Source organism: Monodelphis domestica, chromosome 5 (genome assembly GCF_027887165.1).
Source record: "Monodelphis domestica isolate mMonDom1 chromosome 5, mMonDom1.pri, whole genome shotgun sequence".
NCBI classification, from domain to species: domain Eukaryota; kingdom Metazoa; phylum Chordata; class Mammalia; order Didelphimorphia; family Didelphidae; genus Monodelphis; species Monodelphis domestica.
Window position 1 is genome coordinate 152,128,317 of NC_077231.1, and position 20,339 is coordinate 152,148,655.

Sequence of the window (20,339 nt, forward strand, 5' to 3'; positions counted from 1 at the left end):
TCTCAAACTCTAGGGAGAAAATGATTTGAGCTCTGGGTTCAAGCTCCAAGAAGGAAATAACAAAAATACAAACATCCACCATGCTGGAAAACCCTGAAGGTTTTATTGTCAATATTTTTACATTAATACTTATGTCTCCTTTTTTTGTGCTGAGAAAAACAATCTGTTACACATAATGTAACTTTAATATACAACATAGAAACGCATTCTAAATTAGTTACAACAAGGACCTACAAAAAACTTCATAGGAAAAAAGGTTACCTAATATTGCCATCATGTCTACAGTAGACCCTTTCCTTCCTGACCTAATCACCATAGCTTGCCTGTGTAAACAATGGTTATTTCCATGTCCAATGGAACTGTTAATTATAAGGGTACTAAAATTGGCCTAAAAAGTTCTAACACATCACTAGGTACTGTACAGTCCTCAAAAATAATTTATTGTACTGTTTCTAAAAAAAGGTACTAGGGTTGGGTATTTTTTTTTCCATTTTGCTTGGTTTTGTTTGATTCAGAATTGCACAACATGTGCATGTTTGTCTAACAGTCTAAACACGAGAACTGAACTGCAAAGTCACAATAATCACAGAGATGAGGTGGTGGAGTCGAGGACTTCCCTCCCGTTGCACACCGTAGGGACGTAAGTGCTGGCCGATGCTGGAAGATAAAAATGGGAAGGAAAATCCAGGGTTAGAAGTGAACCAGAGAGTTATGGTTAAGGAGGTTTGGACAAAACATTGGACTATGAGTCTGAAGACCTGGGTTCTTGTCCTGACATTGAGACTAAGTTGTTATTGTTCAGTCACTTATGACTCTGTGATACCATTTTGGTATTTTCTTGATAGAGATACTGGAGTGGTTTGCCATTTCCTTCTCCAGTTCTCTTTACAGATGAGGAAACTGAGACAAACAGGGTTAATCAACTTGTCCAGGGTCACACAGCAAGTAATTGGAAGGAGCCAGATTTGAACTAAGGAAGATGAGTCTTCTTGATTCTAATACTAGTACTCTAACCACTGTACCACCTAGCTAGCCCTGGGATTTGGTCAAGTTATTTACTCTTTCCAAGGCTCAGTTTTCATATATGTAAAGTATAGGGTTTGTCCAAACAATTTTAAAGGATCCTTTAAGGTTCTACAAATCCATGACAATTGTTTTACCTACTCTGGTCAGACAGAAAATAAAGATCTGAAGAATTTAAAATCAGGGAAGAACAATTGAGAAGTAGCCTGGAATAGTGCCTGGAGAGCTAAGCAGTTTACAATTGTTATCTCATTTGATTCTCACAAACATTAAAGGACAGGTGCTATTATTATATCCATTCTGCAGATGAGAAAACTGAGGCAAATAGAGGTTAAGTGACTTGACTAGGGTCATATTAGATAGTAAATTTCTGGGACCAGATTTCTTAACTCAGTTTCTTTATCCACTGCATCACCAGGATTCAAATTATGCCTTTGACACATGCTGATTTTGTGACTCTGGACAGGTCATTTAACTTATCAGGGGTCTAGGCAACTTGGTCAGACCATAGACAAGAAAGTATGGGTTAACCTGCATTGGTAGAGGGAGTTTCTTCATTTGGAAGTCCTCTAAATCAATGATATTCTAGTTCCAATCCCTTTCCCTATTCCTCTTGGCTCTGGAATGATTTCATGCTGAAGCAAAGGTGTGGAAATTGCAGAAGCCCATGTGACCTGTGTCAGAATGTGCCTTTGACAAAACTGTTTTATCTAGGTCATATTATCTTTTTTGGGGAGGGGGAAGTGAGGTTGTACAATGGATTCTGACCCAGGCTTGGAGATGGGAAATCCTGAGTTCAAATTTGACCTCAGATACTTCCCCACTATGGGACCCTGGGCAAGTCACTTAACTCCCATTGCCTAGCCCTTAATGCTCTTCTTCCTTGGAACCCATACGCTGTATTGATTCTAAGATGCAAGGTAAGGGTTTAATGGGAAAAATAATATTAGGGGAATAGGGTCTGGATGTGTAATTTCATTGGTGTAGCAAAACTTATGGACGAGGAAATACCTTCTACCAAAGCAGCTTGGTCTTTATTATTCAACTTCTGGGCTTAGAAAATAGCTTAGAGCACCAAATAGTTAAAGGATATTCTGGAGTTGCTCAGTCAGGTTATGGAAATTGGTAGTCTTGAACTCTGAGCTCCGTGACTCCATTTGCTGTGATAATGGTGGATGCTTCTTGGAATGATAGCATATATAATGTTCTTAGCATCATATTACTGATAATACATATATCTTAATTTTGAATAGTGTTTTATGCTTTACAAAGCAGCTTTATATAGATTACTTGATCTCTGGAATAACCATGGTAGTACTGTCTCTCTTCTACAGTTCAAAGGAGTTATATTTTGTAAAGTTCACACAGCTGGCAAATGGAAGACTTGGAACTTGAACCCAGGTCAATTGATCCTAAATTCCCTGTATTTTCTTTTCTGTTACCCCACATTAATAAGTGGCACAGGGGAAAGAATGTAGGGCCTGCAGTCAGAAAGACTTAGTTCAAATCTGGTCTCAGATACTACTTGTGTGTCCTGGGCCAAGTTGTTTAACCATGTTTGCCTCAATTTCCTCATCTGTAAAATGAGTTGGAGAAGGGAGTGGTAAGTCACTCTAGCATCTTTGCCAGGAAAACCCCAAATGGGGTCATTAAGAGTTGGACAAGATTGAAAAATACCCCTCTTTAATACAATACCTCCAAAATGCTGTTGTGTTGGGCCCACTCCTTTTCAGGAGTGATCTGCATTCTGAACCTCCCCCAATTTATACTTACCTGTTCTGGTCTTATCATTTCTTTAGAGCTCTGAGTTTAACAAACTAACCTGATAAACCAGTGATGGCAAACCTTTTAGAGATGGAATGCTAGGAACTGCCCTCTTCACCCCCACAGACAGAGTGCCATACCTGACCCCCCCAATCTGTCCTGTGCCCCTCCCACACACATACTCCCCCATTATCCCACGCAGGGAAGGGTGAAAACACTCATTGGGCTGCTGGATGGAGGGGTGGGTGAAGTAAGCAATGTCTTCAACAAGTATAGAGAAGATGAGGGGAGTGACCCAAGGACTCTGCTCCCCTCCACCTCTGCCACCAGTGAGCCTCTGACCTTACCCCTGTGGAAGAGGGAAATGTCTTTGTGGACTCAAGATGTTGGTATTTCTTGTCTCAGAGATATGGTTTGGTGAATCTTCTGCCTTCCCCTAAGTGAAAAAGTCTCTATCCTAATAATATAACAGATGAATGGTCTGGCTCTTTTATTTCTCAGCAAAGGATTTAGTGGATATAGTTTGTCTTCTCAGTAAGGATTTTGTTCCTTCCCTCTTCAAGTCAAGGAGAGAACTCAGCAGTTCTTCAACTGCTCCATCTTTTAACTTGGCTAGAATGTTCCATTCCTATTCCCTGATGGCAGCAGAGTTCCATCTCAACTTTTTCTGAGATAGCTTTTAAAAATTCAGTCTTTTTCATGCATTTTGGCATTTCCCTCTTCCACACCCCTTATGTCCTCCCATTGGGCTGCTGGGCAGAGGGACAGGGTATGTGAAAAAATGTCATCAGGTATGGTGGAGAGGGGGAGGAGAGCAGCTCTGCCTGAATCCCTCTGCCTTTCTAGTAATAAACTCTGGGGGTGAGGAGGGAGGGTGGCTGAGTGCCCACAGAGAGTGCTCTGCATGCCATCTTTTCACTGGTGCCATAGGTTTGCCATTCCTGTGATAAACCATCAAGCTGATAATGATTTAATGTATAAACGTAATCAAGGTTACATATTTGCATTTAAAAGAACACTTATTTTAATACATAGGAGTAATTAATGGTAGAATTTTTAGGTACTGAGGCATTTATTTATTCATTGATAAAGGCTTATTGAATAAACTTGTGCTTACTGTGTGCAAAACAATATAATCAATGAATATGTGGTCTGGAGTTGTAGTCCAGCAGCTCAGTCACTAACTAGCTGTTAATGTTGGAGAAAATAAAGGTTTAGATTTAAAACTCTTTTTAAATCTAAGATTTTAGATGATCTAGAATCTATATTCTAGATTATTTAGATTAGATTAATTTGAAAGCACCTCAGACATATATTATCCAAAGCATGCCTGAATGAGATGATTCTCTATGATAGAGGCATTATATAAACACCCTACACTTGGCCACAGTGCTCCCCAGTGTGTCTAGAACCAGATTAAAGTAGAATTGGGAAATATTTAACCAAATAAATAAAAATACTATAAACATAGATAATATAGTATTTAAAAACGAAGTCAATAGACAGCCTATAAGGATCCTGATGTATATGGATTAGTGGTCCCCATTTGAGGATTATATTACTGCTATACAGCATACACAACAGGATATTCCCAGCCTTTGCTGGGAGAGGAAACCCACTCCCTCCTAAGTCACATGTTCCATTTTTGGATAGCTTTGGTAGTCTGGAATTTTCCCTTTAGACTAAGTAGAATTCTGCCTGTCTTCAAAAATCAAATCTATAATCTCCAAGACACTTCTAAAATAGTTGAAGATAGGTATTGTTTCTAACCCCTAACTCTTTTTTAGGTTCATATTATCTAGACCCTTCTGTTTATCTACAATGATCTTGAAGACATTCACCATCCTAGTCATCACCTTTGACATGCTCTCCATGCCCTGAACATCCTTCCTACAATCGGATACCCAGATACACAGCTAGGTCCCAATTAGGGCAACTAATGAATTCTCTGAAGTGGTCACATTGTTTGGATTCACACCACATATTTTCATTGGGCTAGAATCAATGATTATATTGTACATAATTATAACTTTGAATAGTAAGAATTTGAATATATTTGGCCACTTCAGTGGATTTATTTTTTGCATTAATCAGTACCAAGTTATAACCACTATTACAGACATTATTTGACCAGGTAAGAGTAGAACACTATTGCTTACCTCTCTCTTTCTGAACACAAAGCCTCTGTTAATGCAGCCTAAGATTGAATTAACTTTTTTTTTGGCTACCATATTACTCTATTGATTCACTTGGAGATTGTTTCACTAAAACCCTCTAGATCTTTGTCATTCAGTCAACCCACACACATTTATTAAGAATCCATTATATTCTAAGTTCTGTGCTAGGTGGTGAGGATCCATGTACAAAGAGTGAAACATTCCTTACTTGCAAGTAGAAGAACTGATATCTAAGTATGCCTCTACCATCTTATAGCAGGATGTTGGCTTTTTTCAACTCAAGTCTAAGACTTTATATTCATTTCTCTGAAGTTTCATCCTGATATTTTTTATTCAAAATATATAATTTTCATGATTACATGTAAGAACAATTTTCAAAACATTTCCCCAAATGTTATGATCAAAATTGTCCCTCCCCCCCTTCTCTATCCTTTGCTGGAGGTGGTAAGCAATTGGGTTATACATGTATTATTGTGTTAAACATACTTTTCTATTGGTCATTGTTGTAAGAGAATACTCATATAAAAGCAAACTCCCCAAATAAAATCATAAATAAACTTATGTGAAAAATGGAATGCCTTGATCTATATCCAACTCCAAAGTTCTTTCTCTAGAGGTGGATAGCATTGTTTGTTATAAATCCTTCAGAATTGTCCTGGATCATTGTATTACTGAGAGTAGCTAAATCTTTCACAGATGACCATTGTATAATATTTCTGGTACTGTGTATAATGTTCTCCTGATTTGGCTTATTTTGCTTTGCATCAGTTCATGTAGATCTTTCCAGATTTTTCTGAAATAATCCTGTTCATCATCTCATACAATACAATATAATTCCATCACCAACATATACTACAATTTGTTTAGCCATCCCCTAATTGATGGATATATCCTCAATTTTCAATTCTTTGTCACCACAACAACTGTAGGTACAATCCTTTCCCCTTTTTGTGATCTTTTTGGTATACAAAATCAGTAGTTGAATTACAGGATCAAAAGGTATGCACAATTTTATATTCCTTTGGGCATAGTTCTAAATTGCCCTCTAGAATGGTTGGATCAGTTCACAACTCTACCAACAATGCATTAGTGTTCCAATTTGACCACATCTCCTTCAACATTTATCACTTTAATTACTTTCAAATAGGCCAATATGATAGGTGTGAGGTGGTACCTCAGAATTGTTTCATTTTGCATTCTCTAATCAAGAGTGATTTAGAATATTTTTCATATGATTATTGATATCTGAAGCTAATATTCTAATATATAAAAATCCTTTAGCATCTTGATACTGTGAAGCAGCACATTGACTATCTCTTTTAGCTTTGTGTGATCTTCAGATTAGACAAGCATGACATCGGTGACTTTATCCAATCATAGATGAAAGTTTTAAGTATCATAGGACACAGGGGATATCCCTAGGGCACTCCCTGTAAATCACTTTCCAAGCTGATATTAAATACTGATTTATAACTCTTTAGATACAATCATTCAATTAATTTCCTATCTATGTAACTGTGTTGTTTTCTGATATATCTTTCTATCTATCCATTAGAGTAACACAAGAAAATATTTTGTTAAAATCTAGCTAAGCCTTTTTTTTTACAACATTTTTGGAAATACCACTCTAGTACTTTGTTCAGAAAAGGAAATTATCATAGTTTGGCAAAAACACTTTTTTAATAAAATCATTTTAGTCTTTGTGTTCATTTTTTTCAATACCAAGTAGACTTAGTTTTAATCACCTGCTCTGAAATTTTATCAGGAATCTACCTCAAGCTCTTTGGTCTTCATTTTTTGGACTCAATTTGCTTCCTTTCATTTTTAAAAACCAAAATGAGACTTTTGCCCTTTACCAGTATTTGTGTCCCTGAGACATTCTACATTCTCTTTCAAAGATGTAATCTTTTTTTTTTTTGAGTATTCTGAGAAATAGTTCATCTGAGGCTTAGTAACTTGAATTTATTGACAACTACTTGTTTCTGACTTATGTGTATTAGCCATTTTTCTTCTGACCTTTCCTGTACAAAGATCACTCTTGGCAGACAAAGCAGAAACAAAATAAGGATTTAATGGTTCCATCTTCTTTCCACCACTGATACTCATCTTCCCACCCAAGCAGAAGTGCAATTTTGTTTCTTTGACATTCTTCTTTTCTTTAACACAGTCAACCAAAGACCTCTTTTTTGTGTTTAGCATTCCTATCCAATCTCAGCACATTCAGAGAAGTAACTATCCTGAAATTTAAAGGATGTACCATACTTTTACTCATACTTTATTATCTGCCCTTGTTGCCAACTTACCAAGTTGTTAAAGGACAAAAATCCCCTTAAAATACATTGACAGGTAAGGACCAATATCCACTGGTCTATCCAATTTCCTCTTTTCCTTGTCATTAGAATTTGTTTGGGTTTTTAGAATTTCATTCTTAAAAGTCATTCTCCATTTCTCCCCAAGCTGAATTCGCCTATAGAATTTCTACCTATAAGATTCTACCTATGCTTTCTTTACACCCTTTGAAATTTCCCTACCACATGTTAATATTAGGTTCAGTTTTCCTTTTCTTCTCTGCACAAATTCTATGTTGAAGTGGTTACTTCTTCCCAAAGTTCCCATCATTTCCCTTCATCCTTATTAGTAGATATCATGTCAAGAAGAGAAGGTCCCTTCTTACCCAATGAAAAGAAGGAAGGAAGATAAATTATTATTAAAGTAAACTAAGAAGTTTCTGCTTTTGGCAGAGAGATCTCCGATAGATGTCTAGATATATGAATTTCCCATCAATACTATATCATGTTTCACTTCTAGACCTGTAACTTCTTCCTTTTTAAAAATCAACTCTTACCTTCTGTCTTAGAATTAATATTTAATATTGGTTCCAAGACAGAGAAGAAGTAAGGGCTAGGCAAATGGGGTTAAGTGACTTGCCCAGAGTCACACAGCTTGGAAGTATCTGAGGCCATATTTGAACTGAAGACCTTCTGTTTGTAGGCTTGGCTCTCAAGGCTTTTTGAAATTCATTTGTTTTCTCATTCTAAACAAGGGGTCTAGTGTATATTGAGGTGACAATTGTTAGTCTCTGCTTCTATTGTTCTTCCCCTTAACACTCTCTACTATGTTTCCCACCTCTCATTCTGAATTTCTTCACATAAGAATGCTTTTAACATTAGGATACTATTCTTTCCTCCCCTCCCCACCCCAAACCAATTTTTTTCTGTTCCTATGGAATTAATAATACTTTTCTAGAGTTCAGTCATGGGTTTTCTATCAATGGACTCAATAATATCCATGTAGTCAAATTTATTCCTCTGTGTTAGGATTTCTAATACCCTTTTCTTCTTACCTATACATTGAACATTTGTGTGCATACACTTCTAAGGTCATGGATTTTATTGCTAACTTTTTTTCTTGGATGCCTAGCTTTACATCTCATTCTGCTATCCAAACAGCTTTTTGTCTGTCATCATTGACCTGCTTTCCCCAATCTGGACCATTATCCTTTACAATAAACTTGAGACCTGGACTTCCATACCTATGTCTTCCTGAATTCATTCTCCAGTCTTTGGGTAAGTTAAGCAATTCACCTGTGGATCTCCTAACCTAGGGGTACCCTGACTCAGGGTATACAAGTTAATCCACTTAGCTCACTATGCCCATTGCCTCATCCTAGACATTAGATCATACTTCATTTCATATCTCATCTAGACACACATAGAGACTATTTCACCATCTGCATGACTCTTATCTTTGTTTACTCTTAGTACTAGCTAAATTAGACTATCATATAGGTATTCTACTTGCCTGAAATTCCCATCCCCAACATCTTTACCAGTTAAAATCCTACCTGTTTAAGACTAAGGCCAAATGCCAACAACTGTTTGATGAAATTCTCTGCTAGGAATTTCATAATATTTTATAATTCTCTTAAAATCTTTTATCCATTACTTTGAATTATGTGCATATATTTGTGAAGGTCACATTTCTCCTACCACATTGTAAACTCATTGAAGAGAAAGATTCATGTTTGATTAAACTTTGTATCACATCAATTATAAGTACTATACTTTTTACCCTTAGGTAGCTTGATAAATATTTTATGGTGGTATTGAACTGAAATGGAGACTTTTTGCAATCTAAAGAATACTCTGTGAAAAAAGAAATTCAAATCATAAAAAACTCACTATCACTTTTTAGATTGATACATTCATCTTAGCTCTGCTGAAATATCCAAATCTAAAGTAAAGATATACTAAATATCTACTTGATGTGATCCACAATATCATGAACTCTGGCATGTATGGACTAGTTTTTGGCCTCATGGGGGCCATTATTCTAATCTTATAGGATAGAGTTGGAGGGGATCTAAGAATAATTTGGATAGCAAAGTCCTAGTCAGGACTCCTGGCTCCTTCAATTCTAAACACACAGAAAACTGGAAAAATTCTGACATCTATAAAGATGATCCTGGGGGCATCACTATAGCAAAATTTCAGTGCAATAATTAGTAAGTCTCAGTGTACCTTACTATCCATTATGAGGGAACACCCTCTGTAAAATGACTAGAAGCTTTAGAAGAAACTCTCCAAAGTCAAGGTATTATTAGTAGAGCAATAGAAATAACAATAACTACCAGCCCCATGAGGCTGTTGTTGCAGCTTATATTTTTCAAGCATTTCATAATGGAGTCAGGGGAGTCTTAACTGTTATGTGATTAAATCTTCCATTTTAGCATCGCTCTGGTATATGGTTTTGCAATTTCTTTTCTTTTATTATCAGAAAAAATATTGCTACTGTTCTAATTCTGTTGTGTGCAGTAGAGGAAATTATTGTTATATCAATGGTATGAGCTTACTGCACCATTAAAGTCTTACTGCAATGTCTGATTGTGGCAAAAAGGTAATGCTGTGTTCTCAGGGGGAGAGGTTAAGATATGTCCTACCAAGATGGATAGGCTTTTTCTAGGAGTCCAAGGAAGGGGCTAATGTCTTTGATTCAGTGACCAATTTAATTAAATTCAGAAAAGTTCATCACCAGAAGATAATTCTTATCTTTCTGCCTATATTTTGCCATTTTGCCACTCATAAAGATAATCTACAAAGAAAGACATAATGGCATAGTGGACAGAATGTGGAGAAAGAATTGCATTCAATTATCATCATACCCTGGGCAAAACATTTAACCTGTCTTGGACTTGGTTTCCTTTCAGAGAGAGGAGGGGGGCATAACAGTAGTAGTAGTAGTAGTAGTAGTAGTAGTAGTAGTAGTAGTAGTAGTAGTAGTAGTAGCAGTAGCAGCAGCAGCAGCAGCAGCAGCAGCAGCAGCAGCAGCAGCAGCAGCATCTATCTTATAGAGTGTTTGTGTGGATCAAATGAGATAATATATTTAAAGCATTTTGCAAACCTCAAAGAATTATGAAAATGGTGGGTATTATTATGAAATCAAGTATAGAATAGTGAACAGATAGAAGATTGGCCCCAGAATCAGAAAAAGAAAATTTCCTTCATCTATGATCAATTTCTTCTTTCATCTACTAGCTTTTACCAACCCCCCAAATGACATAGCCGCCTTACACCCCTTTTCCAGTACTTTCCAAGTACTTTTTACTTATTCTCCTTAGTTCACTGGTCAATGTAGGGGAGTTGAAATACTACTTGCTCTCCCCATTGTCACTGTCAGGTTCTTTTCCTACCTTTATCACTCAGCAACTTCTCTTTCAGCTTCATGCTATTTGTGTCTACCATAAAATGAAAACCCTGGTAGCTCTTGTCCACAGACCCCCACGAACACTTTTCCTTTTTCTCTCCACCCCAAATATTGCCCTCATACCAGGAGCCCAACATAGAAATTGACTCTCTCAAATGTTAAGCACCAATCAACTCTTTAAAAATATTTTATTTTTCCCCTATTACATGTAAAAACCATTTTAACATTCTTTTTTTAAACGTTTTGAGTTTAAAATTCTCTTCCTTCTTCTGATTCTCTTTCTTTGCTCTTCCCAGTCCTTGAGATGATACACAATCTGATGTAGATTTTATAGGTGTAATCATGCAAAACATTTTTCCATATTAATAATTTTGTGGAAGATATCAAATTAAAAAGGAATAAAGAAAATGAAATATAGTGTTTCATTCTGTATTCAGACTCTATCAGTTCTTTCTCAGAGAGAAGATGGATTTTTAATCATGAGTCTGGAATTAAATTACTACATTGCTGAGAATAACTAGGCCATTTACAGTTGTTCATCAAGAAATATTGCTGGGGGCAGATGGGTGGCTCAATGGGTTGAGAAGCAGGCATAGAGATGGGAGGTCCTACTAGATGTATAATCCTGAGTAAGTCACTTAACCCCTATTACCTAGCCCTTACCACTCTTCTGCCTTAGAACCAATATATACTAGTGATTCTAAGGTGGAAGGTAAGTTTCTTAAACAATAGTGCTGTCACTGTATACAATGTACTTCTAGTTTTTTTCACTTCACTTTCCATCAATTCATGCAAATCTTTCCATATCTTTCTGAAGTTGTTCTGCTTATTATTTCTTATAGCACAATAGTATTCCATCACCATCATATACTCACAACTTGTTCAGTGCCCCAATTGGATAATTCCTCAATTTCCAATTCTTTGATACCTCAAAGAGACTGCAATACATATTTTTATAAAGATAGGTCATTTCCCCCTTTTTTGGATCTCTTATATAGAGACCTAATAATGGTATTGATGGGTCAAAGGGAATTCACAGTTTTAGAGTCCTTTGCACTGCTCATCTCTTCAACTTACCATGAATCACTCCTCCACCCTACCTCAGTCACACATAAAAATGGTACTTGATCTTGCTGTCAACCACAAATGCATCACCTCCATTTTCAAGGATTCCTAAATCCATTTATCTGTTCATAATCTGTCAACTTTTTATTTTTCCTTCTGACTTCCCTCACAAAACCCTGTCCTTTGTATAGACCATAACCCTAATTCCTTGACTTTTCAGTTCTCTTCCAGGTCATCTCCCTTGCTCCAAGCACTTTCTCCTTTTTGCCCCAACTTGACCCCTTGGTGAGCCAATTCAACTCTACACTCTTGAATCTGATTTACCATTTCACTGATTAGGTTCTACTAACATTTAGCCTTAGATCATTCCCATCCTTCATCACCTTTCTTTGCACATTGAATGAAATTAGAGAAAATCACATAACAATTCTGCCTGGGTCCACTAAAAATTTATGTTATACATCTCAAATGGGCCTTCACTATGGCTAAGCAATTTTATGGAAAAAAAAAAACCTGAGGTGATCACATGATCTCACTCTTCTCTCTTCCTCAGTTATCACTTAGATGGCTTTTGTCACTCTTTCCTCTGACCTTTGTCTCATCTAATCAAGTGGCCTTATTCTTTTTCAAGGGTAACCTTTCTACCTATTCAATGATCTATGCCATCATGTCTTTTCTAACATATTACCCCCTTTACCATCCTAATTCTAACACTTAATCCCTCCTTGTTTACTGGGTAATTCCCCACTTCATACAAACATGCCTCAAAATATATCTTTAAAAAACTCCTCAATTAATATTCATCTCTGCTAACGATTGTCCCATATCTCTTCTGTCCTTTGTAGTTAACTCTTTGAAAAAAGCAATCTATAAAAGATGTCTTTAGTTTCTCTGATCTTACTCTTTATCCCCAAAGTCTGGCTTCTGACCTTACCATTTGACCAAAACTACTCTCTCCAACATTGTCAGTGATCCCATAATGGCCAAATCAAATGGCCTTTTCTCAACCCCACTGCCTTGACTCAGCCTTTGATACCACTGATCACTCTCATTAGGTGAATACATTTTTCTCTCCAGACTTTTTGGGACATTATTCTCTCTTGGTTTTCCTCTCTATCACAATATTTCTTCTTATTCTCCTTTGCTGGATCCTCACCCAGATTATACCCTCCATTTGTAGGGGTCCCTCAGGGTTCTGTTCAGGGCCCTCTTTTCTTGTCCTTCTACATTACTAAACTTGGCAATCTCATCAATTTCCATGGATTTAATTACCATCCCTATGCTAATGGCTCTCAAATTTATCTATCCTGCCTCAGTCTTCTGTTAACCCTCAATCTTACACCAGCAATTGTTTTTCAGATATCTCAAACTGAAGATTTAGTAAATAATTTAAAATAAACCTGTCCAAAATAGAATTTACTTTTTCTCTTAAACTCTACCTACTCCTACATTTTTTAAAATTACCATTGAGGGATAGGGTGGTGGAGTAACACTATCCTCCCAATTCCTAAGGTTCTCCATTTTGGAATTATCCTCCAATCCTCTTTATCTTTCACTCCAACTATCCAAGCTGTTGGCAAGCTGTTGATTTTACCTCTTCAAGACCTTTTGTGTATGCCCCCTTCTTTCCTTGATGTTGCTACCACTGTTATGCAGGCTCTTAGCACCTCAGGCACAGACTAATGCAATTGCCTGCTGGTGGATCTGTCTATTTCAAGTCTCTCTTTCTACTTCACCAAAGTGATTTAACCCCCCAAAAGTATTTTCCTACAGTGCAAGAGCAACCATTGGCTACATTCCCCTACTCACAAACTCAAATGGCTCCCTATTGTACCTAGGATCAAAAATAAAATGCTCTGTTTGACATTCAAAACCCTTCACAGCCTAGCCCTCCCCTACCTTCCTGGTCTTCTTACACCTCACTCCCTGTCATTTACTCTTCAGTCCAGTTACCTCCTTGCTCTTCTACAAAAAGGCACTTCTCTCATTCTGGGCATTTTCCCTAACTGTCCTGCCCCTGGAATGCTCTTCCTCATCGATGCTTCTTTCTGACTTCCATGGCCTCCTTTAAACTAAGCCCCAACCAAAATTCTATCTTTCCAACCAACCCCTCTTAAATCTAGTGCCTTCTCTTTTGTTAGTTATTTCCAACTTATCCTGAGTATAGCTTGCTCTATATCTCCAGCATTTAGCACAGTGCTTGGAACACAGTAGGTTCTCTTATTATATTATATATGCATATACATATAATATGTGGTATATATATTTATATATAGAGAGTATATATTTTGGTTGAAGATGTGGGTTCAAATGCTGCCTCTGATATATATTTACTGTATGACCTTGGTTGGGAAAGTCATTTAAACTTTCAGTGCCTCCTGACAAACCTCCAAAAGAAAGGAAATTTCTATATCAATCAAATCACAGGTTTGGTAAATAAGAATATTTCCAAGATAATTCTTATTATTACTGTTATGGAAAGGTTATGATATATATCGGTAGAGGTAGTCCCTATTCCTGTTGATGGTATCATCAGCTCCCTCATTACACATGCTTGCAACATCAAGGTCAGATTAAAGCTCTCTGTTCCTCATCCTCCATACACATTCAGTTGCAAAGTTCTATTGATTCTACCTTCAAAATATCCCTTGAACTGAAAGTCTTTCTCTGCACTGTTGTTTATTACTGTACTGCAGCCTTGGAATCACGTCTTAAATCCAATTTTATTTTATTTTCAGTTGTATATTCTTTTCTTTCTACCTCTCCCTCCCTTCAGTTGGAAAGAACTGAAAAACAATCTTTGTTACAAATATGTAGAGTGAAACAAACCAAATCCCTCAAGCATAATCAACTTTTCCTTATTGTCTTGCCACTTCCATTCTCTCCCTTCTCTAATCAACCCCTCTCCCAGTTTCCAGGGAATTTTCCTAACACAGAGAACCCATTATATTACTCCCTTCCTCAAAAACCTTCATTAACTCTCTATTGCTTAAAATTCCCTTTCCTGGAATTTGAGCACCTTTCCAACATTATTTCACATTTACTTCTGTTCAGGCATTCTAGATTCCAGCTAAATGGTATTATTAGATGGTCTCTGATTTATCTTCCATCCATTTATGTTTCCCATGATTGGACCTCACCATTTTTATGTTAAAATCATCTTCTTTCAAAGTCCATTTTAGGTGCTGTATCCTTCATGAAGCATTCTTGATAACTCTCGGCCAAAAAATCCTCTTTTAACCTCCAAAATTTCCTAGTTATTTGTCTGGACCTTTTCTTGGCTCTGATCACATTTTACCTTATGCTAGATTTATTTATTTACATGCCATATGCCTTCTGATAGGCTATAAAATCCCTGAGGGCAGTGATTACCATTTTAAACTTTGAATCCCCAGCATCTATGGAGTAAAATATCATATACAGGGTACCCTAAAAATCTTAGTGTAATTTTAAGCAGTTAAAATTTTAATAAAGTTATTGTTAAACTATTAGCACTTAAAATTCCACTGACTTGAGACATCTACATAATAGATGTTCAATAAATGTTTGTTGAATTGAATTGTGAGGTCCACATCTATAATCCTTGCTACTAGAAAGGCTAAGGCTGGCAGATCTCTTGAGCTTCCGAGTTCTGAGCTCCTGTTGGGCAAAAGCTGATGAAGTAGCTGTGCTCAATTTGGCATGAATATAATTTGCCACTTGGAGTGGGAGCCACTAGGCAGGACAATTACGGACAAAATGGCCCAGCTTAAAAAAAGGCATTAGGTCAAAGCTCCCATGCTGAGACATATAGGTGCCTCAGTGGATAGAAAGCCTGACTTGGAGTTTAGAGGACTAAATTGTGTGACCCTGGGCAAGTCACTTAACCCAAGTTGCCAAGCCTTTACAACTCTTTTGCCTTGGAACCAATTCAATTTCAAGACAAAAGGTAAGGCATTTTTTTTAAAGGTTCCCATGACAATTCGAATGAGACTGGACCCATGATTACTTATGAGTTAGGGTTAATGAGGCTTTATAAATAAAGTAATGGTTTTATATAGTTATAACTGAGGCTGCTAGATGGCACATTGGACAGAGGCTTAGAGTCAGAAAGACTCATCTTTCTGAATTCAAGTGGCTTCAGGCACTTACTAGCTATGTGACCCAGGACCAATCACTTAACCCTGTTTGCCTCAGTTTTCTTATCTGTAAAATGAGCAGGAAAAGGAAACGGCAAACCAGTCTAATATTCTGCCAAAAACCCCTCAAAAGTAATGAAAACTTGAGCACAACTGAAAATGACTGAAGAACAGTAACGCTCAGGCTAGAGTGATGTGGGGAAAAATCTAAACCTTTGTAAGTATAGCCTGAGCAAGAGAGGGAGACCCAGCCTAAAAAAATAAATAAAAATCAAAAATTAAACTGTCAGTTTACTATTTCACTTCCTCCCTCCACCCCCAATAGTTTACTGGTGTAGCGCATATTTTGGACATCTGTTACTCTCCTTGAGATTGTATAGTGTGTGAAAGATCTAAGAGCTTTTGCTTTCTTGTATGTAATGAGTTTTTGATATTATTCTCATAAAAGCTCATGACACCTTCAATAGTGTAAGTTTCATCCATTTTCTCAAGGGCTCTGGTGCAGATTTTTATAATCATTCATTATGCCAGCAAAGAAAAAAAAATATGGGGAGTCCAATGTTGGCTTTCCTAGGAGCAGAGCTGTTGAAAGGCAGCAGATACACAATCCTTTTCTACATTCAATGAGAAAACTGTAGCTAAGTGCAAATGACCTAATAAGCTTGATCATTGATTTCTAAGAGCAATTCACACCAATCAAAAGGCATATTTAGTCTCACAAATTCAGTGCTCCAGATCGATGCTTTGTTCCCACTCTGTGCAATCATCCTCTTTCTCTCTCCTTAATGCAGAGGATAAGAACAGCTCCCTGGTTTACCAGGCTGCATTGGTTTTGAAGTAAAGGACCCGATTTGTTCTGATAACCTGTGCCTTCGATCAATGCTAAATGTATTCATTTAATAGATTTTTCAGATGCCAAGTCTATCAGTCAATTTAATGGCATTGAGCTCAAATCCCCAGAGTCATTGCATTATGTAACTGGGCAATACATCAGACTTGGAAAAAAATACAAATATTTAAACAGAGCAGACATTCCAGCTCTGCCACATTTTTCCATTTCCTTGATCCTTGTGACCCTTAATATTTTTCCCTCAGGACATTTGCTTGTTTGGGTAGTTTGAATACTGTGTTAATGGTGGCTCTAATATCCACCAATTTCTTGGTTCCCCCTTTTTCCTGTTGGGTCTTCTCGCCCTAGCCTGTTTTCTCACTTGTTCCCTTGATTATGCCAATAGAAGGGGATCCTCCGGCCTTCCCTAGGAGCTTCTGTAGAGATTAATAGATGTCATCTGGATAAGGGATGACCTTGGCAGCCCAATTTTAGTGTGAGATTGCTGCTAGAGATGTCAGAGATTTCCAAGGGGTAGATTATAGGAGGTTTCCTCTACAATAAGAAACAGAAGGACAACTTCCTTTGTGGTACATGATTCCTTTGTGAGCAAAGTAATGGTTCCATACTGCTCTGACTGAGGCTGGAGTGATAAGGGTATTAAAGCACTACCAGTTGAGCAATGGCCATTTGTGATTCCAATAAATAGACAGAAATTGGGACTCAGATTTTGTTGATGTAGGGGATCCATATATGAGTAAATATTTTATAATCAATGTATGAAAGCAATTTGTCCTATAATATTAAAGAATTCTTTCTGATACACTAAGTAACTTTCATGGTGTCACAAGGCCAATATATATATATGATACCATATTATTTCTTAATGGAAGTGATCTTAAAATAATCCATCTAGGCTATCTAAACCTGTCCAGGTCCATGGAGATGGAAGAAAATAACATGATCGATATTCTATAGATTATGTCCTGGTTTAATAACAAATTTCCTTTTGGTCTATTTTTAACAAATGTTTTTGTAAATAATAATAGTAATAATATTTCACATTAAGTATTTTAAGTTGTACAAAGCACTCTACAAATATATTTGTTATCTACAGAAACCCCATGAGAAAAGGGCTAGAGTTATTATTTTTGCTATTTTTCAGAAAAGGAAACTGAGGCTAAGAAGTTAGGTGACTTTTTAAGGGTCAAACAAGTATTAAATGCCTGAGGTAAAATTCTTTTTTATTCCAAGCTCATCACTTTAGCCATTAGGATGTATCACCTACTTAGTAATCAAAATACAAACTGGTCCCACTTACATTTATCAAGTCTTCCTTCTCCCTCTCTGTCCTTTTTTCCAACTCTATTACTCCCATTAAATCTCATAGTTAAGTTACCTGACAGGATCAACCCTAGGCTAAATTGTGAAGTCACATGACAGTCTACCTACTAAGTGCTTAAAATTTATTGAATGAAAGAATGAATCAGATAGGTAAAATTTATTTTCTTTGACCTTAGTCTCTAAATCCACTGTCCATTATTCTCTCCTCATGCCATTTGGAATTCCAGAATTCATTTGTTATATCTCTTTTTTTTCTATCAAAACATGCTTCCAGGAAAAGAGATGAAACTCATTTATACTAAGGTATAAATGATGAATGAAAGGCAATTTTGGATACTGAGCCAGTCCCAGAATTAGGAAGGCTTAAGTCCTTCCTCTGAGAAACCCTTGTGAAGTCACTTCTCAGAGACTCTCTAAGTTAATAATTTCTTGAAAATGCGGTAATTTGAATTAGTGGAGGAAGTTTTCTCCTCTGGGCTATTCCCTATGTTAAGAGAATAACAGATCTAGTTTCTATCCCCTATAAATGATGGAAAGATTGAAATGTTGCCATTCCAAGGGACACTAATATTTAAAGAGGGGTCAAAACTTTGAGCTAAATAAATTAGGTTCTAAACTGATACATCAGGCATACTTACTTGGGATGGGTTAGTTCTTTCTGGATTGATGGGATCTTCCCTTGGCCACTAAAGTCCTACTTTATTGATGGTTCCTAATCTGCTTACAATTAAGCTGGTTTAGTTAACAAACCCCATAAATTTCTGCTTATAGGAAGTTCACTCAGTTTTTTCACAGAATCCCATGAGAATCAACTATAAAGAAAAAAAAAACAAGTATAAAAGAAGATGGAGAGGGAGATGGAGGGAACAGAAAAGAAAAGAAACTAAGTAATTTCAATTTATTTTTGTACTGCTACCTGTTTTCTTCTGGATGCTAATAAAATCATATAGGGATTAGATTAGGATGCTATAATGTGATCTAAATGTGTATTGTACTATGAGAAATACATATTGCTTAGGTAACAGATGACAGGTCATATGATTTACCACAGGAAGCAACATCCAGCCTAACCCTCTCCTTACACAGAAAGGAAAACTGACATGAAAATTATTTCGAAAGGTTAAAGGTTTTGCTGACCATCAGACAGGGAGTAAGAGATAGGGATATGATTAAACTTTTGGTTCCTCGATTTCCAACTTTGTATTTGACTCTACTATACTACCTGGCCATTTTTAAAGCACATTTCCCCCTAGCATTGCACTGCATTTTCCATATTCATAAAGGAATTTAACAAATGTCATTATATGATATGAGTGTGCACCCATAAACAGATCTATGCTTCTCTCTCACCCAGACACAATATTAAGAACCTTGGCTTAGACAAAACTTTAGGCAAAAGTAATCTTGAAGTTAAATTCAGATTTAACAGGGGGCAAGAAGGAAAGAAGTGTTAATGTGACTGAATTTTTTGTTAATTCAAGGAAATGGTGCATTTCTTTAAGATGGACACAAAGGCATCTTTGGAAAGGGCTCCAGCTCCTTTGCTTTAATATTTAGGCAGGTACTGCTTACAGACATTGTTTCATTCATCATCATCAAATTTGATTGATTGAACTTCCTTGTGGGCTATTGATGCCAGGAGATCAAGACTGCTCTGAGAGCATCTTGAGCATGTGGACAGCTAAGCTTTGCAGACAAAAAAATGATCTATGCTAGTGAACATCCTGGTGCAAGCTGTTTGTGATGGATAGAAAGCCCTCCCCATGTTGATGGAACAAGAAGCTGGTCAACACAGGACTTAAAGGGAAGGGCTTTTGGGTCTATTTTTTAAGTATTCCTTTTGCCAAATTTCTGTTTGAATTTTTCTGTGTCCTCAGACATGAGTGCTTACACTGAAAGAATATTCTTTGTGATGAATATTGCAACTGAGTTGAGGTAGAAAATTCAGAAGGCCAGGAGAGGCCACACAGCTGGTAAGGATCAATTTAGATTGAAACTTCTGTGTATTTTAGCCAACTTTAGGTACTAAATGTCTTAAAGAATCTATTCATCTAAATAGGATGCATTTAGGGATTAAGCACATGATGCTAAATTGGCTTAGAATAAAAAGACCTCACAAAACATTTTTTTTTCTTTTTAATATGGCAGGTATCGAGTCTGACTCCAAAACTTTTTCAGTTTGATACAATCTATGTCTAGATCTGCTGTCTCCAATCTGAGGACACAGACCCAGAATTTAATTCCTGTGTTTGCATCAGCATTTGTTCTCTGAAGCAGGGTTAGATTATCCTTTAATGGAATTCAGCATTTCATTAG

The 20,339-nt window shown here is 36.8% G+C and overlaps 1 protein-coding gene across 1 annotated transcript in view; it reads right to left on the reverse strand.

The window, feature by feature from the left end:
* Nucleotides 1-81: 81 nt before the first annotated feature.
* Nucleotides 82-20,339, reverse strand: part of GRM3 (glutamate metabotropic receptor 3) — a 305,775-nt gene continuing 285,517 nt past the window's right edge. The window contains exon 6 of the mRNA XM_001364106.4: nucleotides 82-657. Coding sequence (XP_001364143.1) covers nucleotides 584-657 — 74 coding nt within the window. The 3' untranslated portion in view covers nucleotides 82-583. The remainder of the gene's footprint in view (nucleotides 658-20,339) is intronic.